The 27,957-nt window shown below is 37.2% G+C and overlaps 1 protein-coding gene across 2 annotated transcripts; it reads left to right on the forward strand.

The window, feature by feature from the left end:
• The first annotated feature begins 139 nt into the window (after positions 1–139).
• On the forward strand, positions 140–26,562 carry VCPIP1 (valosin containing protein interacting protein 1). Of its 2 annotated transcripts, XR_014297935.1 has the most exons (4): positions 140–3,086; positions 12,101–12,187; positions 21,158–22,119; positions 23,015–26,562. XR_014297935.1 is itself a non-coding variant. In XM_082674396.1 (3 exons), exons 1-3 carry the CDS (start codon positions 374–376, stop codon positions 22,024–22,026), a joined length of 3,669 nt encoding a protein of 1,222 aa, XP_082530522.1. In that variant the 5' UTR covers positions 140–373; the 3' UTR covers positions 22,027–26,562. The 2 variants fall into 2 exon arrangements, 1 of the variants encoding a protein (XP_082530522.1); XM_082674396.1 differs by having other exon boundaries at positions 21,158–26,562.
• Positions 26,563–27,957: the final 1,395 nt, after the last annotated feature.

The following is a 27,957-nucleotide window of genomic DNA, read 5'->3' on the forward strand; positions in this document are numbered from 1 at the left end:
CTAGCACTTGATGGCCAGGAGAGAGGCTAGAAAACTCTAATTCCCAGAGGGCAGAGCGAAAGGTGCGCCTGCGCAGTCTCAGTGAGGGCGTGTATGTCTGTGTGTCTGAGGGAGAGAGAGCGAGAGCGAGTGAGTGTGAGTGCGGGCTAGGGTGGTGGCCGTTACGTTCGGGGCAACGGCTACGGTAGTGGAGAAGCAAGAAGAGAAACAACGTCCGGCGCTTCCGCCTTCGCTTAGGAGGAGGAGGAGCTGGTAGGGAAAGGAAAGTGATTCGCCCTGGGCCTGGACTAGACCGAGTCGGGCCGGCGGGGGTTTGGCTATGAGCCTTTGAGGGTCGCTTGGGACGCGGAGCGAGACTCGGGAGCCGAGAGCTATGTCTCAGCCGCCGCCGCCGCCTCCGCTGCCGCCGCCGCCTCCTCCCCCAGAGGCTCCGCAGACTCCGCCGTCCCTGGCGGCGACGGCGGCGGCTGCTCCGGGAGTGCTCTCGAAGCGGAGAGACCGGAGAATCCTCTCCGGGAGCTGCCCGGATCCGAAGTGCCAGGCGCGTCTGTTCTTCCCGGCCTCCGGTTCTGTCAGCATCGAGTGTACCGAGTGCGGACAGCGGCACGAGCAGCAACAGCTGCTGGGGGTGGAGGAGGTGACCGACCCGGACGTAGTGCTGCACAACCTGCTGCGGAACGCGCTGCTCGGGGTGACAGGGGCACCCAAGAAGAACACGGAATTGGTAAAGGTGATGGGCCTTTCCAACTACCACTGCAAGTTGCTGTCGCCCATCTTAGCTCGCTACGGAATGGACAAGCAGACAGGCCGGGCTAAGCTTCTCCGGGACATGAACCAAGGCGAGCTGTTCGATTGCGCTTTACTGGGGGACCGCGCCTTCCTCATCGAACCAGAGCATGTGAACACGGTGGGCTATGGCAAGGACCGCTCCGGAAGCCTCCTGTATTTGCATGACACGCTTGAGGACATCAAGCGGGCCAATAAGAGTCAGGAATGCCTCATTCCAGTGCATGTGGACGGGGATGGACACTGCCTGGTGCATGCTGTGTCCCGGGCTCTAGTAGGCCGGGAGCTCTTCTGGCATGCCTTGAGAGAGAATCTTAAACAGCACTTTCAGCAGCACCTGGCCCGATATCAAGCCCTGTTCCATGACTTCATTGATGCCGCTGAGTGGGAGGACATTATCAATGAGTGTGACCCTCTGTTTGTACCACCTGAGGGTGTTCCCTTGGGCCTGAGGAACATCCACATATTTGGCCTTGCCAATGTGCTGCATCGCCCGATTATTCTGTTAGATTCACTCAGTGGCATGCGAAGCTCTGGTGATTATTCAGCCACCTTTCTGCCAGGCCTTATCCCTGCAGAGAAGTGCACTGGGAGAGATGGTCATTTGAACAAACCCATCTGTATTGCCTGGAGTAGCTCTGGTAGAAACCATTATATCCCCTTGGTAGGCATAAAAGGGGCTGCTTTGCCCAAACTGCCTATGAATTTGCTTCCTAAAGCATGGGGTGTGCCTCAGGACCTCATTAAGAAGTACATCAAACTTGAGGAGGACGGTGGTTGTGTTATTGGAGGAGACAGAAGTTTGCAGGATAAATACTTACTTAGGCTTGTTGCTGCTATGGAAGAAGTCTTTATGGACATACATGGTATCCATCCTAGTTTGGTGGCTGATGTCCATCAGTATTTCTACAGGAGGACAGGGGTGATAGGAGTTCAGCCTGAAGAAGTCACAGCAGCTGCTAAAAAAGCAGTAATGGATAATCGCCTTCACAAATGTTTGCTCTGTGGTGCCCTTTCTGAACTTCATGTTCCTCCAGAGTGGTTGGCTCCGGGAGGGAAACTGTATAACCTGGCAAAAAGTACTCATGGACAGCTGAGGCCTGACAAAAATTATAGCTTTCCCTTGAACAATTTGGTTTGCTCATATGATTCAGTGAAAGATGTTCTGGTACCAGACTACGGATTGAGTAACCTGACAGCTTGTAATTGGTGCCATGGCACATCTGTGCGAAGAGTCAGAGGAGATGGGTCTATTGTGTATTTGGATGGGGACAGAACTAATGCTAGGTCCACTGGTGGCAAATGTGGTTGTGGATTCAAACATTTTTGGGATGGTAAAGAGTATGACAATCTACCAGAAGCTTTTCCTATTACTTTGGAATGGGGTGGAAGAGTGGTCAGAGAAACAGTATATTGGTTCCAGTATGAAAGTGATGCATCTTTGAATAGTAATGTTTACGATGTTGCCATGAAACTTGTTACCAAGCACTTTCCAGGTGAATTTGGGAGTGAAATCCTGGTTCAGAAAGTTGTCCACACTATATTGCATCAGACTGCCAAAAAGAATCCTGATGATTATACTCCTGTAAATATAGATGGTGCTCATGCCCAAAGAGTTGGAGACGTACAAGGACAAGAGTCGGAGTCCCAGCTCCCAACTAAAATTATTCTTACCGGACAGAAAACAAAAACTTTGCACAAGGAGGAGTTAAACATGAGTAAGACTGAAAGAACTATTCAACAGAATATTACGGAACAGGCTTCTGTAATGCAGAAACGAAAAACAGAGAAGTTAAAACAAGAACAAAAGGGGCAGCCCAGGACTGTTTCTCCCAGTACCGTTCGTGATGGTCCTTCCTCTGCACCTGCCACCCCTACCAAGGCTCCCTATTCACCAACCACTTCTAAGGAGAAGAAGATCCGAATAACAACTAATGATGGACGACAGTCCATGGTTACACTTAAGTCTTCAACAACGTTTTTTGAACTTCAGGAAAGCATAGCCAGAGAATTCAACATTCCTCCATATTTACAGTGTATTCGATATGGCTTTCCTCCTAAAGAGTTAATGCCACCCCAGGCAGGAATGGAAAAGGAGCCAGTTCCTTTACAACATGGTGACAGAATTACAATAGAGATTCTAAAAAGTAAAGCCGAAGGGAGTCAGTCTGCAGCAACACACTCGGCCCACACTGTGAAACAAGAAGAGAGTGCTGTCACTGGTAAACTGTCATCTAAGGAACTTCAGGAGCAAGCTGACAAAGAAATGTACTCCTTGTGTCTTTTAGCAACGTTAATGGGTAAGATCAATTTAACTCAGACAGTATTTCTTAATTGTGAATGTAATATGCTGAGTTTTTCTGATGTCTTCATGGAAAAAAATGGTCATCCTAAAAACTATCTGATTATATATTTTAGAAGAAAATTATTTTCTTTAGTTTTTTGACAGTTAGTGGATAGATGTTAGTGTGATTTTCTATTGAGTAAATATTAGGAAAACGTAACTAAGAAAGTGAAAGTAGTCCCTAATTGTCACCAGATTATTTAAATATAACGTATTCTTGTAATTGTTTTTTTAAAAATAGGCTTGTAATGGATCCATTTAAAGGCTTTTTCATTTTTTCCCCCTTGGCTCTATTGAGCCTGCCCACCTTGTCCCTTTTCATTTATTTTTAAATTTCATTTTCCTGCGTGTCATGTGATTTCAGGACTTCCTGTTTGATGAATTGCAGTTTCTGGGTTTATATGCTCACTGTACTCCCACCTAATGGTCTCTCTCATCCATTTCCTGTTCTCCCTTTCCCAGTTCATCACATTTTTCTTATTTGTACATTAGGATTTGTGTTTAAGTAATTTCCTTGCTCGGTGACTCTTTGCCATGAATTGTAATGAACTATTATAACTGAAGAGAAACATAAGGAACCGAGCTAGATATTAACGGGGTTGCTTAAGAAGCATTTCTTTTTAATAATTCAACACAAATTAAAGGAAAATAGATTATCAATCAAATATATGATTTAAAGCTTTAGATGATTTGGGAAATAATCCAATGGTGTACTTTTTACATTATTTTTATTGACTAATCTTTGTGTTTAAATTACTGTTAATATGCTTTATTAAGGCTTGAAATAGAAGTAAAATTGAAATACATTACATATTAGAAGGGCCTTATTTTTGCTGAAATGAGAGCTTTCAACTGGAAAAGTGATCTGGGTTTTGATTGTGTTTTCTAAGAGTACTAAATATCAGTGAATTGGTCCTTGACCTTCCAAAACGAAGATTATTTATTTCTGGCTTGTTAAGTTTAGGGGCCTAGTAGTTAATAGGGGATCTAAAAGCCCTATACAAATTTATAACTTAATATTGCTGACTTTATTTTGGCAGACATAGTCATTGAATTGGGGGCTATGTCAAGAAATGTACTAGCTAGGCACTTTGCATTTTTTTCTATCTCTTAAGAGTTTTTAGTTTCTTAGAGACTGCGTGGAATAAAGGAAAAGATTGTGAATTTTGGAGTGAGAAAGACCTAGAATTTGAATTCCAGCTCCACTACTTGTTAATTTAGTGATTTCAGGCAAGCTGCTTAACTCCCCAGTAGTACTTCAGTTGCCTCCTATCCACAAGATACCCCTTGTAGTTGGTACATAGGGCAACAGCAAAGTACTCCCAGAACTCCGAAAATTTAATAACATCATTAATAACAGAATGGATAAACTTAGATATGTGCTGAAGCCACTTTTAAGAAAACCAACAATCTCCCAGGTCAAAACAGGAAAAGAGGTCTTTCTCCATAGAAGAGGAACTCTTGAGAATGTGGCTCATATATAACCTTGGATGTTCAGCACCTGGTATGATGCCCAGCAGGGAGTGGGCACTTTGAAATGTTTTTTTTTTATTGAATTAAATAGATGACATTAACATATCCAAAGAAAGGCTGTGTCAGCAGAAATGGAATGGATGGTCAGCACTGAACACTGAAAAAGAGTTGAAAAGCAGAGTTTGGCAATGTTTATACACTGCTATACAAGGGGAAAAGATACATCAACTGGGGTTCGTGAAAATTCTGGTAACTAGAAAGGTGGTCTCAATTGAGGGGCAGGAGTATTTGATCAGTTCTCACTGTGGCCTGGCTCAAAGATCTGAATCCCTTTACTGATTGCACAGTCACCAAGCATCTAGTCTGATCACTCATTTAGCTTCCTGATGTAAGTATTGATAATACAGGTGAGAGTGCAGGTGAGGATTATATTCACTTGGAAGGCTGTGTTCTCCATGTAGATTAATAATTTGGCACGGGTGAGATTATGATCAGTAGTCTAAAAGTCTGGTCAGCATAATATGTTTCATAATGAAAATTAGTAAAATATAATTCTCGTTTACAGTTAGTCACTTTTTGAGGTTGGATTGAGGTTTCTGGACCTGAATATCTGAGTACTGGACTGTGGACTGCAATGAGTTGACCAAGATAACGTCGTCTTGTTACGATCTCTTCCCTCTTCACCTCCAGCATTTATGTTGCTGCCCCTACAAACCCACACATTTCTTTAAGTCTCCCACTTCTACTTCTGACACAGAATTTAAGCATAAAAAGAGTGTTTTGCTAATTTTATGGTGGTGGTTCTTGAGAGACTTTCTGCTTTAAAGTACTAAGACAGTGCCTGGCCTCTATTAGTTCCTCTATAAACATTAGTTTTCTACCTCTAATTCTCTCATAACTGTATTTGAATTACATAGAAGTTTTTTTTTTTTTTTTGGCCCCCTGGCTTGTGGGAACCTAGTTCCCCAACCAGAGATTGAACCCATGCCCCCTGCAGGGGAAGTGCAGAGTCCTAACCACTGGACTGACAGGGAATTCCCTGGAAGATGTTCTTAATTAAAAGTGATAGGTTTGTAAAAATGTCAGTTTGGGGTTAGCTAAGTAAGTACACACAGCCCTGTGTAAAGAGTGCTGAGGAACTCTTGATGTTTAGATTGGAGAGGGCTGGAAAATGAAAAATGACGGTTTATTTAGAAAATTGCAAATTTCAAAGTGCAGAAATAACTTTGTGAATTACCAAATGTGAGCTAAGCTGCTGGTATGTTGGTTTAGAAAATAGCTCATCAAGCTTTCTGCTGTTCAGATAGCTGCCTCCTTCTCACTTAGGTTAAGGCTTTACTACCACTTTCTTAAAGAGGTTGTCTCCTGACCACCTTATCTAAGGGTTTGAGAGACCTTTGCTAAACCACTCTATTACTGCACCCTGTTCAATTCCCTCTTAGCACCTGTTATAAGTTTTCATTATCTTGTTTGTTGGTTTACTTACTCATTTGCCTCCCCCATTATAAATGCCACAGAGGCAGAGACAGTAGCCTGTTTTATTCACCGATAAATACTTTATCACCTAGTACAGGCCCTGGCACTTATTAGGTGCCAAGTACATGCTTGTTGAATGAATGAATGCAGATTATGTCAGCAAAATGAACATCTGCTGTGAGCTAGAGATTGTGTTGTAGGTACAAAGATGAATGAGACATGGTCCTTGCCCTCCATAAACTTACCTGCAGGGTCTCAACTGAGGGCATCCCATACTTTTATAGTTTTCATTTATAATTTTTATACATAGAGAAAAGGAAGCTGGAGATCTGTTGATGAAAGCTACAAAAGTATGGGGGATATATATATATATAGATAGATAGATAGATAGATATAGGATTGTGTGTCTTCATTAAATAGGCTGACTTCTTGATAGCCAGGGACGTGTGTGTTGCCTATCTACTGTTTTTAAGTAGGATATTTATTAAATAGAATTTATATCTATTATTATTTGTATCAACGAGACTAAGTGAGTACATCAATCTTTTGCTCAGTTCATGGAACTAGTCACTTTGAATCTAACAATGGTAGTTTAAAATGAAATAACAGTGTTCTACCTGTAATATTTCACAGATTTTAATCTGCTTTATCCAGACCACTTGGACATTATTAAACAGTTTTTTCAGACTGTTATCTTCATTATTTATACAGTATGTGAGTGACTTTAACTCTGGCATTGCAAAATATGTAATTAAATTTTCTTATAGACCAGTTTTTTGTGGATTCTATTTTGTGGTAGATATGATAGATAGTAGTACATCATCCACCGTGAATACTAGGCTAATTTCTTTTTTATTAATATTGTATTCCACTAACTTTTTAGTTAATTTTCTCTTTTAAGAGATAAAGACAGATTTGTGAAAAACGGTTTGTCAGTTTTATACATACTTTGTCAGAGTTGCTGTAATGGAATTAGGCTATTTGTGAGATATTTACCCCACTTTACTTACAAAGGTTAGCATCCTTTCAGGGGTTGAGAAACTTGTGTGATTTTTATATACCTTCTGTCTTTCTTAAAGAACTGTATGAGTTTTTAGTATACATTTTTAAATTACACAATATTTTATAATTTCATAGTAACTGCCTTGGGCTTTTCCAAAATCACACGTGGTATTCAAACACTTATTTTTAAGATGACTTGGGGTCTGAATATCATTGCATCTTGAATTTTTTCTTCAAATATTGGGTGAAGGACGTTTCAAATCTAGATAGGACTTAATGCATCTGTTATTCTTAACATACACTCTGGTAACCCTTCCAGTTGATTTGTAGACAGCATATTTCTAATGGGGGAGCTGTCATAAAGTTGAATAAAAAGAATGCATATAGATGTATCTTAAGGTAAATATGTACCTTCAAAGTATGATATTATAAAATCACCATTTATGACATAAGTGATAAATGGTGATTTTATAATATCATACTTTGAAGATTAAGTTAAACATCAATTCTATTTCCTTTATTCCTTCACATTTTTTTAATTATAAGATAATATTATTTTTAAAAATTCAAAGATCTCAAGTATGTATAAAGTAGAATATAGTAGTTCTCTTTAACATTTGTACTCCCCAGAGAGAATCAGACTCTGTGTGTGTGTGTGTGTGTGTGTGTGTGTGTGTGTGTGAGATAAATATATCTTTTAATGACTGATGATGACACTAAAAGACACTTAAGGGACTGAGTATAAGGAGAGAAACAAGCATGCCTTTCTTAGAAATGGTTTTGACTATTGATAAGGTAGATACAGTTTTAGATGGGAGGATCTGCAGGAAGGGTGGAGAGATGGCAACAATTTTTCTCAGCTAATGAATACCTTTAGGATTCTTCTAGTAGAAACAGCCCTATGTTCCTACTTTAAATTTACATTTTGGTCAGTTTATTTTATGGTAATAGGAACTTGAGTTCAGAATTAACTTAGGTATTTTGGGGGGGAACTTAATAATATATTTCATATATTTTTTATTTGTTTTGTTTTTTTAATATATTTCATATAGATGTTAGATTTTAAAATTTACTCACTTGTTGAAACTTCAAATTGCTTTTTAAAATATCTAAAGTTAGAAAATTGGAACGATGACCTTTTAAACTCACTTTTAACCCATGATTTTGTTACTAGTAGTAAAAATTAGAAAAACAATGATATTTTTAAAATGTTTAATTTTAACATACTTAAAAAAATTACCTCTTATTAAAGAGGAAAAATATTAGATAACCAAAAGAAAAAACATCCATAATATCACTGCCATATATAATAACTACTGTTCAGGTGAGAGAACTGAAGACTATTAGGAAGGATTCAAGGAAGACGAGGTATGAACAGAGCTTATCTATGGTGGTGGTATAGACTTTTTTCTACATTTATACATATATGCAGTATGTTCAATATAAGTATTTTACTGTTGTACTATGAAGAAACAGTTGAATTATAAAGCAAAATTAATTGGAGACTAACAAAAATATGAATTAGTATAGTATTTGTTAGATGCTTTACCAGACTAGTCCTGTTCTCTAAGAATTTGTTTTCCAATGAAATGGTAGAAGAGTTATTCCTCCTCCCCCTTTTTTAAGCAGTTTTCAAATATGGTATTATTAAGTATGGTCACCATGTTGTATATTACATCCCTGTCACTTATTTATTTTATAACTGCAAGTTTGTACCTAAAAGCCTTTACTTTTGTTTTTGCTATGATTTTGTTTTATTAGATTCATGAAGAGGTACAGATAGTACCATTAGTTAACATTTTATCCATATAACATTAAAGAGCAGTTGTCGTTGTGCTGCTTCAATTAAGTTTTTCATGGACATCTCTCAGGCATTATTAAAAGAAAACCTCATTTATGCTAGTATTCATTTCACGAATTCTGAGTGCTACTAGCTCTCCAGCATTGTGCCAGGCCCGGGAATAGAAAGTGAAATAGGCCACTGACCTTTTCCTGACTCTGAAAATCTTCTGGTCTAGAAGGGGAAACAGAAAAGTAAACTGAGTTAACCTGCAGTGTGATCAGGGCTATGGTGTTTATATGCATGGGAGCATTAAGGAGGGTACCTACCTAACCACCACTGAAGAAGAATCCTAGAGGAAGTGACACCTAAATTGAGTTTTAAGGAATACATAGCTATTACTCGTCTTTGGGGAACTGGAGCAATTTGGTGGTGTTGCTTTGTAGAAATCAAGTTAGGATATGATGAGAGAGCTGTGAGATAGGAGCAAGGGTAAGGAATCTTAGGCTGCCTTTTATGCCGTGAGAAAGGAGCTTGGACTTACCATATGGTTTGGTGGAACCATTAAAGGTTTAACTCTGAAGGCTGTATGGAGTAGAGATTTGAGGAGAGTAAGATTAGAGGGAAAACCAATTTTGAGGCGGTGGCAGTGCTTCAGGCAGGAGATGGGCCTGAACCAGGTCAGTTGTAGAAGGAATGGAGAGAAATGTAGCAGAGAGCCATCTGTGACTGATGGGGGACTTGTGCAGTGTCACAATCCTTGCTTCCTGATCTCTGATCCCTTTTCCTGGTTCTGTTTCTAACAAACATGACTTCAGTGGAAGTGTGTATATACCAAAGGAAATAATTTGCCTAGTTTTTCTTTCAACCAGTTGTTGATGCCATGGATTTCTATAAGAAGAGAGTATGGATAGTTCTGCCAAATTTGTTGTAACATGATTTGACCTTTAGTAGAGGTTTAGTATCAGTGGAGAAGGTATAAGCTGTGGAACGATATACAGGATTCAGATCCAGGCTTTGCCGCTTACTAGCTATTTGATCTAGCGAGAAATATTTAAACTCTCTGAGCTTGTTTCTTTTTCTGTAAAATTGGGCTCAGTTTGGAGGAGAAAACGAAATTATGTGAAGTGCCTGATCAGAGCTGGGTAGACAATAGAGATTTAGGTGGTATCTATCCTTCCCTTAAAGCAATAGAGTATCCATGCTCACTGGGGCCATATAGGTCTGAAGGGGGTGAAAATTGGTTCTTGGGGGAGGGTAAAATAAATCTTACTCTAATGAAAAAAGTACAGATATACATATAGTATGTAAACAGATAAACAGCATATCTGTAGTATGCAAATACCATGGTCGAGGCAGATTAGGAAGATAATGGATAATTCTTGGGTAGATAATGAAAACACAAGGTTGATAAACAGTTCAATAGAGTTATTACTTTTTAGAGTTCTGCCTGCTTAAGTAAGGAATAGTTGGGTTTGTAAAGTATCAATATTAAGAAACATCGTTTTTCTTACTAGTATTTAGGTGTTCAGTTCTGAGGAGTTTACTATTTTGGCACCCGTTTAGATTTTTTTTTTTTTTTTTTTTTTTTGGCGGTACGCGGGCGTCTCACTGTTGTGGCCTCTCCCATTGCAGAGCACAGGCTTCGGACGCACAGGCTCAGCGGCCATGGCTCACGGGCCCAGCCACTCCGCGGCATGTGGGATCTTCCCAGACCGGGGCACGAACCCGAGTCCCCTGCATAAGCAGGCGGACTCTCAACCACTGCGCCACCAGGGAAGACCCCATCCTTAACTTTTTATTTGAAACTTCTTATTGATAATAGGCACTGTCAAAGGATGTTCTTGAAAACAACGTTTTTGTGAAATAGTGGGTTGCTTATAGCTATTTTGTGGGCTTCTAATGTTTATTCTAAATCTCATCAATAGGTCATTTCCCCCCTAAATTTCTGTTTTAAAAAGTCAACTTTGCAACAACAAAATACATTAATTACTTATCTTCAGTCTACCTATTTACTTTTCTCCCTAGTCCTTTCCATCTGTTTTTATTAGTTTTAACCTAAATATAGAATATATTTTTTATATTCTACTTTAAAAACATAGTATCTTTCTGTAACCTTTTTTGTTGTTCTAGTCCACAGTTGCATACTAGTTTACTTTGAACTGGATTGGGTCTTCATATGTATTTTGTTTAATATGCCCATTATTGACTCATGCAGCTTTAAAGACACTTTTTATTTTTAAAGATGTTGGGGGTAGGAGTTTATTAATTAATTAATTTATTTTTGCTGTGTTGGGTCTCTGTTTCTGTGCGAGGGCTTTCTTTAGTTGTGGCAAGCGGGAGCCACTCTTCATCGCAGCGTGCGAGCCTCTCACTATCGCAGCCTCTCTTGTTGCGGAGCACAGGCTCCAGACATGCAGGCTCAGTAGTTGTGGCTCACGGGCCCAGTTGCTCCACAGCATGTGGGATCCTCCCAGACCAGGGCTTGAACCCGTGTCCCCTGCATTAGCAGGCAGATTCTCAACCACTGCGCCACCATGGAAGCCCCTAAAGACATTTTTGAATTAGTTCCTACATTTAAAAATGGGGGGACTTACCTGGTGGTGCAGTGGTTAAGAATCTTCCTGCCAATGCAGGGGACATGGGTTACATCCCACATGCCGCGGAGCAACTAAGCCCGTGCACCACAACTGCTGAGCCTGCGCTTTAGAGTCCGTGAGCCACAACTACTGAGCCCACGTGCCACAACTACTGAAGCCTGTGCGCCTAGAGCCCGTGCTCCACAACAAGAGAAGCCGCTGCAATGAGAAGCCCACACACTGCAATGAAGAGTAGCCCCTGCTCTCCGCAACTAGAGAAAGCCTGCGCGCAGCAGTGAAGACCCAGCACAGCCAAAAATAAATAAACAAATAAATAGAAGACATTAAAAAAAAAGGGGGGAGAATTAAACATTAAAAACCTGGATTTCTGGCTTCTCTTGAAATGCCATTTGATATTGAAACATTGGGCCTCTACTCTTCCATGACAGCACTTGGCGATGGCTGCCATCTTAGATGGACCATGCATTTTCTAGTCATGTTCCCTCATTCCATATCACTTCCTATATGTTGTATTACACCAGACTGCATCACTCACTTAGGAGGTCTGCCTTGCGATCTCTGTTCAAGGCTAATCCATATTAAAGCAAGCCTGGGTTGAACTCTCTTGTTAGTTGCTAATACTGTATCTTTATTTTACAGGAGAAGATGTATGGTCTTATGCAAAGGGGCTTCCTCACATGTTCCAGCAGGGTGGCGTATTCTACAATATTATGAAGAAAACCATGGGTATAGTTGCTTTCTGATTTTATTCTTAGATAATATCTCCACTCAAGCTATTCTAAGATTAAGAAAGTTCAGATAATATTCTTATGAAACTATTTCCAGTGTTAATATTAGGTACATATTTTTCTTTATCAGTCTGCCTAGTTAAAATGGATTATTATCCTGATATGGTCAGCTACGTTTTCTGCTATAATATTACTAAAAATCTCCTATCACTTTCTTTCTCCTGTTTTCTCATTTAAGTTATGTATATGATCCTTAACAACTAAAGACAAATTGTGAAATTAGAGGCCGATTTGTTTATAATGCTAGTGACTGTCCCAGAACCAGATAATACAGTGTTTTTTTGTTGTTGTGTTTTGACTATGATTACTATATACCTCAGTATTTTCTGGATTCTAGGAAACAGCTCACTTTACATTTAACCTCTTTTCACATTGGGTATACATTGTTTATAAAGATATGTGCAAGTGTATAACTGTATCTTCACAGTTTCAAGAGAGAGGTTGCCAGTATGTATGTTTGGACCCCATGTGTTTTATCAAAAATTTGATGTGAGTACTTTTGGCCCCAGACTTTATCACTCTGGCTTATCTCACTTTCTTACCTACCTGACCTCTGTAGATATTAAGTACATAATCTCTATTTTATGTTTGTTTGTTTGTTTTCTTTCTCATACACTTCTTTTTCCTTCTTAAAAAAACAAAACCCAACTTGGCTATTGTAGAAATGTTGAAACACATAAAAGTAGCAAGAATAATGTAATGAACCCCTATTTACCTACCACCCAGGTTCAATAATTATCAGTACATTTCTACCTACCCCATCTCAAATGGACTGTTTTGAAATAAATCTCAGACATAATTTCATCTGTAAGAACTTCAGTATGTATTTCTAAAAGTAAGCACTGTTTTTTTTTCTTTTTAAAAAATAACCATAATACCATTATCACATCTAAAAAATATGAACAGTAATTTTTAAGATATCACCAACTATCCAGTCAGTGTTTAAATTTCCTTGATTTTTGATTGTCTCAAAAAATGTTTTTTCTTTTGATTTATTGAATTGGGGACCAAAGAATAGCCAGCTGGCCAGTTGCCTTGCTTCCTTCCTTCCTCCCTCCCTCCCTCCCTCCCTCCCTTCCTTCCTAAGATAGGATTATTGAAACATAATTTGCATACAGTAAAACTCACCCTTTTTAGGAATACAGGCATGTGAATTTTGACAAACATACAGTCACATAACCACTACCACAATCAAGATATAGAGTATTTCCACCATTCCAAAAAAGTCGCCTTGTGCCCCTTTCTAATTAATCCCTTACCTCTCCCCCTAGGCTCTGGCAACTACTGATTTGATTTCTGTCTCTATATGTTTTCCTTTTTCATATCACCGTATAAATGGGACCATATCGTTTAACCTTTTGTGTCGGCTTCTTTGATTGAGCACAGGGGTTGGCAAACTCCTACCCGTGAGCCATACCAGGCCCGCTGCCTGTTGTATATAAAGTTTTATCAGAACACAACCACACTCATGTTTACATATTGTCTGTGGCTGCTTTCGCAGTGCAGTGGCAGAGTTGAATAGTTGTGACAGAGACTATATGGTCTGCAAAACCTAAAATATTTACCAGGTTGCCCCTTTACGGAAAAATTTTGTCAATTTCAGTTTTTAGCCTAGTGCTTTTGAGATTCATCCGTCTGGTTGCATGTAGTTTATTTGTTTTTTATTGCTGAGCATTATTCCATTGTATGTATGTATCACATTTTAAAAATTCCATAACCAATTGAAGGACATTTAGTTTGTTTTTAATTTTTGGCTACTATGAATAAAGCCACTATAAACATTTGTGTACACATCTTTGTGTGGACGTATGTTTTCACTTTTCTTTGGTAAATACCTAGGAGTGGGATTGCTGAAAAATGTGGTAAGTATATGCTCATCTTTATAAGAAACTTCCAGACCATTTCCAGATTGGCTGGACCATTTTGTATTCCTCCAGCACTTGGTAGTATTAGTTTTTTTTGTTTTGTTTTGTTTTTTGCAGTACGCAGGCCTCTCACTGTTGTGGCCTCTCCCATTGTGGAGCACAGGCTCCGGACGCCCAGGCTCAGTGGCCATGGCTCACGGACCCAGCCGCTCCGCGGCACGTGGGATCCTCCCGGACTGGGGCATGAACCCATGTCCCCTGCATTGGCAGGCGGACTCTCAACCACTGCCACCAGGGAAGCCCTCTCTTGCTTTTTTGCACTGGCTATAAATTCAGTGTTGAATAGAGTGGTGAGAGTGGATATCCTTGCCTTGTTCCTGGTCTAAGGTGGAAAGCATTCAAACCTGTAGGTTTTTCAGAAATGCCCTTTGTCAGGTTGAGGACATTCCCTTCTATTCCTAGTTTATTGATGGTTTTATAGTATCGTGAATGGATGTTGAATATTATCAGGTGCTCTTTTCCCACATCTATTGAAATGATCTTATAAGGGCTTTCTTTTTAGTTTGTTGATAGTGTGAACTACATTGATTTTTGACTGTTGAACCAATGTCACATGCTGGATTCTTTTCTTTCTTTTTTTATAATCCATTAAAAAAATTTTTTTTGTTTATTTATTTAGTTTTGGCTGTGCCAAGTCTTAGTTGTGACAGGTGGGCTCCTTAGTTGCGGCTCCCGGACTTAGTTGTTGTGGCTTAGTTGTGGCTTGCTGGCTCCTTTAGTTGCAGCTGGTGGGCTCCTTAGTTGCGGCTCACAGGCTCCTTAGTTGTGGCATGTGAACTCTTAGTTACGCTGTGCATGTGGGATCTAGTTCCCTGACCAGGGATCAGACCCACGTCTCCTGCCTTGAGAGGCAGATTCTTAACCACTGTGCCACCAGGGAATCCCCTTTGCTAATATTTTGTTGAATGTTTTTATGACCGTATTCATGAGGCATAATAATGATATGTAGTTTTCTTGTAATGACTGTTTAATCAGGGTAATGTTGGCTTCAGAAAATTGAGTTGGGAAGTGTTCACTCCTTTTCTGTTTTCTGGTAGATTTTGTAATAGCTTTCATATTATTTCTTTCTTAAATGGTAGAATTCACCAGTGAAGCCATCTGTGCTTGGAGTTTTCTTTATTGGATGGTTTTTAACTATGAATTTAATTTCTTTAATAGACTGCTCTTAAGGTTATTCCTTTCTTCTTGAATAAGCTTCATTAGTTTTGCCTTTCAAGAAATCTGTCCGTTTCATCTAAGTTATCAATTTTATTGGCATAAAGTTGTTTATAATATTCCCTTACTGTCCTTTTAATGTCTTCAAGGTCTATAGCTCTGTCATTTCTGATATTGGCAATTTGTGCCTTTCTTGTTTTGCTGACTAGTCCAGCTAATGGTTTAGCAGTTTTATTGATCTTTTCAAAGAAACAGCTTTGGTTTTACAGGTTTTCTGCATTGTTTTCCTCATTTCATTTTCTTTGTCTTCTCCTATTATCTTTACTTTTTCTTTCTTATGCTTCCTTTGGATTTAATTTGCACTTCCTAGTTTCTTTAAGTAGAAACTTAGATTATTGATTACAAATTTTTGTTTTCTAATATAAGCATTTAAAGCTATAAATTTCTCTCTGAGCATCCCCCTGCCTTTTTTTTTGCATCCCTTTTTTTTTTTTTTTTTTTTTTTTTTTGCAGTATGTGGGCCTCTCACTGTTGTGGCCTCTTCCATTACGGAGCACAGGCTCCGGACGCTCAGGCTCAGCAGCCATGGCTCACGGGCCCAGCCGCTCTGTGGCATGTGGGATCTTCCCAGACCGGGGCACGAACCCATGTCCCCTGCATCGGCAGGCGGACTCTCAACCACTGCGCCACCAGGGAAGCCCTGCATCCCTTTCTTTTTAACTTTACATCTTTTTTTTTTTTTAAATAACTTTCCATCTTTCACTTCATTCTACCTTCTGAAATATATCAATACCAGTTAATTTTTTTTTAAATAAATTAATTAATTTTTGGCTGCGTTGGGTCTTTGTTGCTGCGCGCGGGCTTTCTCCAGTTGCAGCGAACGGGGGCAACTCTTTGTCGTGGTGCACAGGCTTCTCATTGCGGTGGCTTCTCGTTGCAGAGCACGGGCTCTAGGCACGCAGGCTTCAGTAGTTGTGGCACGCGGGCTCAGTAGTTGTGGCTCGCAGGCTCTAGGGCACAGGCTCAGTAGTTGTGGCACACGGGCTTAGTTGCTCTGCGGTATGTGGGATCTTCCTGGACCAGGGCTCGAACCCGTGTCCCCTGCATTGGCAGGCGGATTCTCAACCACTGTGCCACCAGAGAAGCCCCAGTTAGTGGTTTTTAAAAAGTTATTACTTAATTATGATTGATGATAGGGCTCCCAGTAATTGGGGTAAGTATGCACTGTCTTTCATAGGACTGAAAATAACTTCCCTCAGTTGTTTTTGTGTGTGGGAGGGTTGTGGTGGGTGGTGTGGGGATGACGCTCTTGATTATTTTCTAAATAGTTTTTTGGTTTTGGTTTGAAATTATTTTTAAAATGTTAGCTGTGATGCTAAGACAATTTAATGCGGGAAAGAATAGTTTTATCAGTGAACAGGGCTGGGACAACTGGATATCCACATGCAAAAGAATGAAGTTTGACCTCTCCTTCCCACCAAATACAAAATTAACTCAAAATGTATAAAAAAACTGGAGTATGAGAGCTAAAACTAGAAAGCTCTTAGAAGAAAACATAGGCATAAAACTTCTTGACTTTGCATTAGGCAAAATCTTTTTAGATATGACACCAAAAGTACAAGCAAAAAAATGTAGCTAAATAAAAACAAATTTTTGTGCTGCAAGGACACCAACATGAAAGTGAAATAACAACTCACAGAATGAGAAAATTTTGCATATTATATATCAGATAATAGATTTGCATCTAGAATATAAAGAACTCAGCAGTAAAAAGACAACCCAGTTAAAAATGGGCAAAGGATCCAGAGAAAATATATAAATGGCCAATAAGCACATGAACTGATGCTCAACATCATTAACCATAGGGAAATGCAAATCAGAACCACAATGAGATAGTACTTCATACTCACTAGCAAGGCTATAATCACAAAGACAGATATTAAGAATGGTGGGCAAGGAAATCCTGGTGGGAAAGTAAAATAGTGCAGCCGCTTGGGAAGAAAGTCTGGCAGTTGCTCAGAAGATTTAAGATGGAGCTACTATATAACCCAGCAATTCACTCTTAGGTGTACACCCGAGAGAAATGAAAGCGTGTCCACAAAAAACTTGTACACAGATGTTCATAATAGCATTATTCATAGTAGTGAGAACTGGAAACAATGCAAATGTCTATCAACTTAGACACTGGATAAGTAAGATGTGATATATCCATACAATGAAATATTACTTGGCAATAGAAAGGAATGGGAATGCAGTACTGATACAGACCACACTGATGAACCTTGAAAATCTTATGCTACATGAAACAAGCCAGAAACAAAAAACCATATATTGTATTATTTTACTTATATGAAAAGTCATATAAATGACAGAATAGGCACACCTAGAGAGACAGAGAGAGTAAATCAGTGGTTGCCTAGGGCTGGGAATGGGATGGAGGAGGAAATGGGAGTGACTGCTAATGGGTTCAGGGTTTCTTTCTGGGAAAATGTTCTAAAAGTGATTGTGGTGATGGCTACACAACTCTGAATATGCTAAAAAACATTGAACTGTACACTTAAAAATGGGTGAGCTGTGTGTGAATTATATGTCAGTAGAGCTGTTATATTTTTTAAATGTTACCTGTGGTATTTATTCTTATTAGGAGGGAGTTTAGAGCTCTGGAGTAGGAACATCTGATACTAAATTTTGGTTCTACTACTTATTCCTGTGTGACTTCTAAGTCTCAGTTTCTCTATTTGTAAAGTGGGTATGATAATATCGGGGTTATTATTAGGATCAAATGAGATTGTGCACATAAAGCAGTTAGCAAAGGGCCTGGTACCTAATAAATACTTAGCTAATGTTTGTTATTATTAGAATCCCAGCTGTTATTTGCAGAATTATTTTTAAAATTTTTGACTGTAACACAGACATTTGAAATGGGTCACCATCAGAAAATCATTTTACCTTTCAAAATATAATTTCATCTGATATTTGTGGTAAAATGTTACCTCTATTTTTAGGACAGATTCATGTGGCAAATCATTATCATCATCCCGTGGTCAAAGAATCAAAGCATAACAAGCCCTCCTCACCCCCAGACATACACCCATACCCTCCAAAAATTGGAAAAGAACATAATTCTCTTACTTTGTTCAAATCCACCCTAACAGATGGATGGTTATATCTACATTTGAACAGACATATTGCCCAATATAACAGATAGACTTTTAATATTCCTATTCTTTATGTTTGGAAAGTTATTTTTAAATTAATTCATGCATTGTTCTGGTGCACTTTAGGTAGTTTCCAGTTTTTTGATGTAAGAAAGAATGTAGCTATAAACATTATTATACATGTCTTTTGGTGTATATGTGCAATAGAATTGTTGATATATGATATAGAAATTTTAATACACCTTGATTCTTAAAATTCAAAGGACTATATAAGTGATATAAAACCTAAATGATTGTTTAATCACAACACAGTATTTGTATTGATTTTTCAACATATATTTTAAAGTTTTTTAATAATGTAAAAAGTCTAGAAACTATAGAAATGGGGAATATCACCTATAATTGCTAAATACTTGTCTTATACATGCATTTTTTGGTCATGATTGTAATTCCAATACTTAGATTTGCTTCCTGCTATTTTCCTGTATTATGCATATTTTACTGTATCAATGAGGCATCATAGGTTACTTATTTATATCAGTATTAATAGCTGCATATTACTTCTGTCAGGTAGATAGACTGTAATTTTCTTAACCCTTCTCTTCTTGTTGAAGTTTAGATTGTTTCCAGTGTTTCATTGTAAATAATACTGTGATAAACGTGTGGGACCGTGATTCTTTCCAGGGATAGCCAAGGGAAAGCATCACAGTAGCAGCCTGGAAACGACTACAAACCCTTGTGATCTAATATAGAAATTAAAACTATTGACTGCATGATGTATATTAGGCACTGTGGTATGTGCTTTGCATGTGTTCTCATATAATCCTCAAATAATTAGTTGAAATAAGTACTATACTCATTGTTATACTTACCTGATTGCATTATAATTGTCTATTGACACTCGTCTCCATCTCCTAACAATTACATTTTATTTTGGAATCTTCAGGGTCTACTTTAGCTCCTGGCATATAGTGAGGCTCAATAGTTGTTATCTATTGAAATGATTGTTTAAAAGCTTTTCCTTGGGGCATCCCTGGCCTTACCATTCAAAATTCTCTTTTTTGCTACCTTTGTTTCCTGAGCTATGGTTTACAGATCTCTGAGGTAGGGGATTGGTAGGAGGTAAACTGATTTAAGGGTTGTACTCTGAAAGGTACTATTTAGACATCTCTGATTTTAATTTTTGTACATCTATTTTTGTCAGTTCTCTCTGCCAAAAATGTGCCAAGAGGAAATTCTCATTAGATTTTCACTTATCACTGAAATGAATGTTTATTTGAACTTACTATATGGTATTTATTCATTTGAAGTTGTTTTTTTCTCTGATTATTTGGAATATTCACAGTAAGATACATTAGAACCATTCCGTAGCTTTTTTCAGAGAGGAAGGGACTATTCTTAATAACCTGCAAAACTGGAGAGAGACTACCTAAGTGCCCACAAAGCATTCCAGAGTTCACTCATCCTTCCCCTCTCTGAATTTCTGTAGTACTTACTAACAGTCTCATTCATTTTAAACTAGTTTGCTTTTGCCTTTATATTTTGCCATAAACATACCCATATATTATTAAAAGTTCATTTTTTTTAAACATAGAAAATTTATGGTTTCATAAAAGTTGAAAAGCCTTATTTTTGCATATTTGGAGTCTATACTTAAAATGTAAAGATATTGGATAGCTTAAAACACACATGCAATTTTTTTATGCCCAGGCTGGAAAAAGTATAAAAATTTGAAATGCCATGTAGTGAGACCAAACTCTTCAGCTAGAAAATAAAGGGAAGCCTGCTTTAAAATTCTTACCCTCTACTGCTGCATTGACTGTGAGAAAGTATATCACGCTGGGCCATTTGAAGAGCATCCATAACTCACTCTTGTTTTGGTGGTTCTGATCTGCCAGAGAGGAATAAGAGTTGTAACATGAAGTACAACTATTTCAAAGGAATTGAATTGAATACAATGTTATTAATCTTTTGTAACCAAATGTCAGTTCTTCCAGTTATACTTAAGTCACAGTGCCTTCCTTAATCCTAGCTTTCCTAAATGTGCCTCCACACCTATTTAATATGGAGTATCTTATTTTGAAAGTTCATACTTTTTATATTTGTGAAAAATACATATATATACACAGAGAAAACTTTTATTCTGGTATTCTGTAATTTAATAGAATCACTTATGATTTTTAATTCAAGACACTGCGCAACATATGTACACAACACTTTGCCCTTATAGGTATTTTTAAAGTTTATAATTTGAATTTTACTAAATGAAAGTATATTTTCTTATTACTTTACTATGAGCAAATGCTTTACTAACACAATTGCTAGTGTTTTTCTTATGCAAGCTGTTTGTTTCAAGCCTAACAAACAGGTTTGTTTCAAGCCTAACAAAAGGTTTGTTTCAAGCCTAACTTTCCTAACCTTGTGATAGGTTAATGATATATATTTTTCAAATCCCCTGGGAAACTACATTAAGGTTTATGGTGGTATTTCTTTTTTTGTAATAGCATTAAATTCTATTAATAAGTGTAATAAATTATTTGCTAATTAAGTTTGTTTTGAAAGCTCTTACCTGTAAATTATTATTGGAAGTTTACTATTTCAATTATAATTGTCTTTACTACACCTTTCAAGTAAGATTTTAATATGTTAAATTCTTTTTCCTCTCTTCAGGTATGGCTGATGGCAAGCATTGCACTTTTCCACATCTGCCTGGCAAAACCTTTGTCTATAATGCTTCTGAAGATAGGCTGGAGTTGTGTGTGGATGCTGCAGGACATTTCCCCATCGGTCCTGATGTTGAAGATTTAGTCAAAGAGGCTGTAAGTCAGGTTCGAGCAGAGGCTACGACAAGAAGTAGGGAGTCAAGTCCCTCACATGGGTTATTAAAACTAGGTAGTGGTGGAGTAGTGAAAAAGAAATCCGAGCAGCTTCATAATGTGACTGCCTTTCAGGGAAAAGGGCATTCTCTAGGAACTGCATCCAGTACCCCACACCTTGAGCCAAGAGCTAGGGAAACTCCAGTTGTAAGGAAGCAGACCACAGGGACACACTTTAGTAGTTCCATTAAAACAGAGCCTTCTGTATTCACAGCTGCTCCTAGTAACAGTGAGCTTATTCGAATAGCTCCTGGAGTAGTTACAATGAGAGACAGCAGGCAGCTTGATCCTGATATGGTTGAGGCCCAGCGAAAAAAATTGCAGGAAATGGTTTCTTCTATTCAGGCGTCGATGGACAAGCACTTGCGGGATCAAAGTACAGAGCAGTCACTGTCTGATCTTCCTCAAAGGAACGTCGAAGTTGTGAGTCCTTCTGTGAAGTCTGGGAGTCTTCAGACTGGCTTACCTGAATCTTTTTCTCTAACTGATGGCACTGAAAATTTGAACACGGAAACAACTGATGGCTGTGTGGCAGAGGCACTGGGAGCAGCACTTGCTACAAGGTCAAAAGCACAAAAGGGAGATTCCGTGGAGGAGCCTGAAGAGATGGATAGTCAAGATGCTGAGATGACAAACACAACTGAGCCAATGGATCACTCTTGATTTAATTAGAGGCTAATAAATGCAGAATGTTTATTGTGAACATGTAATATTTGTTGGCTGGGCCACATAACTTGATTAGTCATTAAAAATCTTGTACGTATATAATTCAAAGATTATATCTTGTTATTCAGTGCATGATAGCAAGTGTGTGATTGGCAATAGCTTTTAATATACTGCTGCCCAGGCTGGCTCTAAATTCCTATAAATTAGTTATTAGATCCGCTGAAATGACTTTCTTCCATATATGTGGTTCACTGTAATTTTAATTCCATGAAAGTCTTAATGTTTAAAACATGAAAATTCTCTTGCTACTTATGTTTGATTTCTGAAAAGGCTAGGGCTGGGGGGAAATAAGATTTTGCTAATGTTGATGTCATCAGGGTAACCATTCCACATATTTATTAGCGTGTCAAAGGATTTATGTAAATTTGAAGGTTATCTGAAGTAAATTGTATCTTGAAATTCATAAAAGGATATATTAGACACTGGGATCCTGACACTTTTGTGAACATGAACACATTCATAGAGATATATATTCTTGGTGAAACTATCTTGAGAATGTAGTGTAATGATATAACATTTTGCTGATTTGAGCAAGGTTGGGGAAGATAACTATTCTAGAATGATAAAGTCAATGTGATTCAGTAATGTTGCTGTCTGAGCCAACACAGCCAAGTGTGTGCTCTGTTGTTGATAATATGTTACCATTATTTTGAATCCTGGCCTGGTCAAGTACTACCAAAAATTTGTCCTTTAATCTTGCAGAAAAGTTGATTGCAATGTGTGGTAGAAAATAATAAAAATAATGGTAGCAGTAGTTAATCTCTAATTTTCAGAGTTTGTCAGATTCACAGAGCATTTATAAATAAGAATTTATCTTTATGAATGAGTTACATTGTTCTACAATTTCGATCAATGGTATTTAAGCTTGTATATGCTAAATGTATTTGAGCCCCTTTGAACCAAAAATGTTTCCCTTTTTTCTTAGAATCCATAAGATTTTCTTCATTTGTTGGCTTCACTTGGATTTGGATGCAAATTTGACTGCGTCATACCCTGATCAACCAGGCATTTGCTTAAATAGTGTATTCATCAAATCTTTAGTGCCAGTTTCCTCAAGAAGCAGCTTTCACGTTTACTCCTTAAAGAATGTTTATCCTGAGACTGGTATTGCACTATTTTATCCTATTCTGCAAATCTGTATTCTGAAATGTACACGTTAATCCATCTTTTTCCTCTGTTCACTGAAATTAAGTTGAATTTGAATGGATGAAAGACAAAATGTATGTTAATACAATCTCTTATCTAGAGCATTTAAAGCCTGGCTCTCTCTGTTTGCTCGTGTTAACAGATGCAGAACCGTTTGCATTTCAAGAAAATGTACATCAGAAATTATATTATCAGGTGTTTTAAAATGTCAACCTGTTGATTCATAAGGAATATAGACAGAACTTTAACTTGTGTTTCCAAATAAGGGAGTTTTTGGTTTCTTTCTATGAAAGTATCTCTGATGAATTCACTTATTAAGTTAACTACTTTATTTTGAATAGGGAAAGAATGGAGACTCTAGATATTTTGCAGGTGATATCTGAGCAAGATACATATTTGGGTTAGTTTTATCACATTATCACATTTTTAAAACCATATTGTCTCCATTCTTCTTCTAAATTTACTTTCAGATACGTCTCTCTATGTCTATAAATATAAGGAAATTTTAGAACTTTTATATTGTGTACTAGTTTTGCATAAAGAACTGCAGCTACCAAATAATATTTCCCATTTGGTTAGTACAGGTGACTTCTGTGTGTTAAATTAAAAATTACAAATATCACTAACCACTATAATTATTTTTGGGTTTTTTCAGCCACTAACACCCTCCCGCCCCTCCATCACCACATACTTTTTTTAGTCTAAATACAGGAAAACTGGTTAACAAACGAATGCATTGCTTCCAGGTAAATGATATAATCACCTTTTAACAATATTTTCTTCACCTGTGGCTCGGTATGTTTAGTTAATAACTGACAAATATAATTTCATAGCATAAAGTAAAAATATCAGATGCACATTTTATCTCCCTATTAAATACTTTTGCATTTAGTCAAACTAGAATGCACCTGTGAACATTAGAAGGCAGGCTAATCTTTGACAACACTATTAATTTCTCTTGCCAGAGCAGTGCTATTTAGAAGCTGGTTAGGTGTGAACATTAAAATAATAGTTTGGGTTCTCCCTTGATAAAGAATAAAAGGCTCGATTCTGAGAATGGTCAGGTTTCTTGAAATTATTTTAGATAACTGAAATTTGGTTGCAGTAATTAATGGTTTTTGAGAAGTGGGCCAGGTATCATCTTCACAAAAAAGTTTTAGAGCAGAATTTCTTTAAGTTCTTGACTACCATCGTTTGCCCTTCCATATGGTTATCATAATCAAATACATAATTATAGGAATGATTATTTTATTAGTACTACCATTTTAATACTACCAGGACATCCGCAACTTTGAGTCCAACCTAGGGATCATAAATTAGTTGAAATATTTTCTTAGCCCTACATGTAATGTTATAACTCTAATTCAGTCCTATAGTTAAATTCTATTTGCAGTGTTTAACTGAAAATTGAAGTAAATTTTTTTCTTCACTAATCCATTTTATAGTTAGTCATACCAAGGTTGACTATATGACCCAAAGTCCAGGTAGAGTTGAAGATGATGTGTGTCTAGAATACTGGTTGTGAGAAACTGGTTGAAATTGAAGAAAACAAGACACTGTCAAATATTATGAGCAAGAATATAACGAACTCCAAGGGAATGGTTACTCAGGAACTAGTTAAAGAGCAAGCCTAAGGCCCATTTCCCCTCCTTTCACTATATTTCAGGTATTTTATTGGAAAATGTTAAGCTCAAGACCTGAGAAATTTAGCAAGTGCTATTGACTGTGAAACTTGCTTTATATCTTCTGATGATTTTTAGTTTCGTTTTTACAGTCAAGCCTACTGCTTGCAATTAAGATAACAAAGTGAAATGCATCTATGATTCCCAGCCACACAGGTCCTTATTGCCATTATTTTTAAGAATCTAACTTTATTGGAAATTAGCAAACTTTTGCATATGGTCTCTTACCTCAGGGAAGATCACTTACTAGCAACTCACATACTAATGACAGGTTTCTGATAATTGTACTGACATCACATGTTAGCTACTAACTGCAAAGTTTATAACAGTATTATTTTATGTAGTTACCTACTAATAACTGGCTGCTAGTGAACATTTCTCTAAAAAATTTAGACCTCACTACTAACCAACCTTTAAGTATGAAATAAACTTACAACTTCTGTCTTTAATTAAGCTTTGGTCAATATAGTGACAATATCATAAAATGTTTATTTCAGAATATCAATACCATTTGGTCTTCATTTTTCAAACAGGAATTTTAATTGGCCCAGACATAAAATATTGCAGAGCAGATATTGAGAGATTCATGGTTCTCAAAACAAGGTTTCCATATTAAGATTTTCATAAAAACCTTTGCAAAATCAGATTAAACTCCACTCATCTTAATATGAATTTAAAATTACCTCATAACAGTAGTAGTGAGATACATACTCTAAGTTGGGGTAGATATATCCTACATTTCCAGGTTATCATGTAATTTAACAAAATTGCATAACCTTAAGGCTCTTAATATAATTTTTCAAACCAGAACTATTCACTTGAAAACATACCACAGTAGAATGTTTACTTAAGAAATAACAAAAGGGGCTATATCACCAATGTAAGATTTGTAGTTAATTGTAAGTTCTGCCATTCTTAATAATTCTTTGAGATGCTAAGTGTTTCAATTCATATTTAATGATACTTAAATTGTGAGAATTTTAATGTTTGCTCCAAAATAGCAGAAATTGTAAAAATTGTGAATTATTGGAGAAAATGCCATTACTTGTATATCTGACATTTAACTTTTTAAATTATGGAGTCTACATGCTTTTTAGTATAATATTAATACGATGATTCTCTTGTAAAAGAAAAGGAAAACTAGTAAAAAAAAAGTTTTAGTTGATGTTATCTGCTTGTGAGTATCAATTACTTAGTATTTAAAAATTTTAAGGTATTGCATACTTTTCTTTAGAATGCACAAGTCCCTTCCTGAGCTTTTATGCCTGTGGTAGAGCAATAAAGGACTGAAAAGGTTGTCAGTATTTTCAGGTTTATTTGACTTTAAGAATTAGTGCCAAGAGCTGGAGAGTCTGCTTTTTAGAGGGAAATGTTATTAAGAATATGTAAAAATAAGTGTAATAGTGTAAATATTTAGAAAAAATTAAATAGCAAGTGCTTTAACTGCTCAATAAAATAGTATAGATGTTCTACCATCCCTAAAGCACTGGCTGTTATCCATTATTTTCTGATTTTGTGATTGCTGTATATATTACACTTGAGTGATAAATAATTGGTAATAGTGTATTCCATCTATATAGAGTTCTACAGCACACTTCACTGTACAGTATTTGAAGTTTTCTTTTGTATCAGTAATAAAACTATAAGTTAATACATAGTTTTCTGGGATTATACCTAATTATTATAATGCATGAAAATATAGTTCATTTTTATAAAGGAATTCTTAGTATAATAAAGTTTATTTGAAAACTTCCTTCACTGGGATATCATATAGGGACAGTGATTTCTCCCCTTAGTGCAGATTTCAATGCAAATGAAATGGACCCAATTAGAAAAGAGTAAGCAACATTTCCTTAGACATATTACATAATTGGGTCATGTGATGCTTACTGAATACTTAAAACAGATATGTTCTAACAAAGAGAAAACTTGTTCCATTCTTTTAAAAAAATTGTTAGAGATAATGAGGAAATGAAGGGAAATATAGAAAATGGCACTAAATTACATTTGTATAGCTTAGCAATCAACACAACTGATACATTAAAACTTTTAAGTTTTAATGTCCAATTTGTTAGAGCAGACTGTTTAAGTTAGTGGTCAGAGCATAGCTTCAGATATCAGACTTACAGATGAGTCCTGGCAGCTGCTTACTATGTGACCTCTGTGCTTCAGTTTCCTCTCTGAGAGGATGATAATGACATCTACTGGGGTTTTTGTGAGGATAAAACCAGTTAACACATATCAGATGGTTAGAACAGTGCCTGACATATAGTAAACACTAAAATGTTTGCTATTATTGTTATTTATACGTCAAAATAACTCAGTAGAGCTCAGTTGCCATTTAAGTAGGACAAATCTTACATAGGGCGTACGTTATTTAAATAGTTCATGTTAAAACTCGCTTTATTTGTGGCATATAATTAATGAGCTAAAAACGGATTGGTTATGTGTCCAAGTGTTTATGCAAGAGATTTATGATCACATGCAACATTGAAAAGCTGGAGAACTGACAGTCTCTGCTCTGTGACTAACTTATTCTGTGACCTAAGGCAAGTCACGAGCCTTTCAAGACCTCCATTTCTACTATAAACTTGTTTTACAGTTGTTACCCTTTTGTTCTGCTGACCACGTCATTGTGGTCTCACTTGCTGAAGGCATAGTGCTGATGGGAAAAACGACATTGGTATGAGCCCCAAGATAACTAAACGTAATTAGCTTTGCTTTGTGATTTGGCTACACTTGTCCCAAACTTGGACTTGAGGTCTTGTACGTGCATGTCACTGGTCACATACTACATAGTTTGGAGCTCTCAAAAACTTCAGTGACTAAGACAAACATCCTACTTATGACAGTTCAGTATGGATTTTATTTTTATTGACTGGCTTTTTCAGACCACAGTAACTGCAATTCTGACTGCATAGTTGATTGTTTCTAATCATTAAAAATGTATATAGAAAAATTGAAGTAAGTCTTTAATTGATTTTCTAAACTGTATATGGTATACTGAGGTGAAAAACTTACGTGCTCTTCAAATTTGTAC

The sequence above is a fragment of the Grampus griseus genome, assembly GCF_964374135.1.
Source record: "Grampus griseus genome assembly, chromosome: 17".
Lineage (NCBI taxonomy): Eukaryota > Metazoa > Chordata > Mammalia > Artiodactyla > Delphinidae > Grampus > Grampus griseus.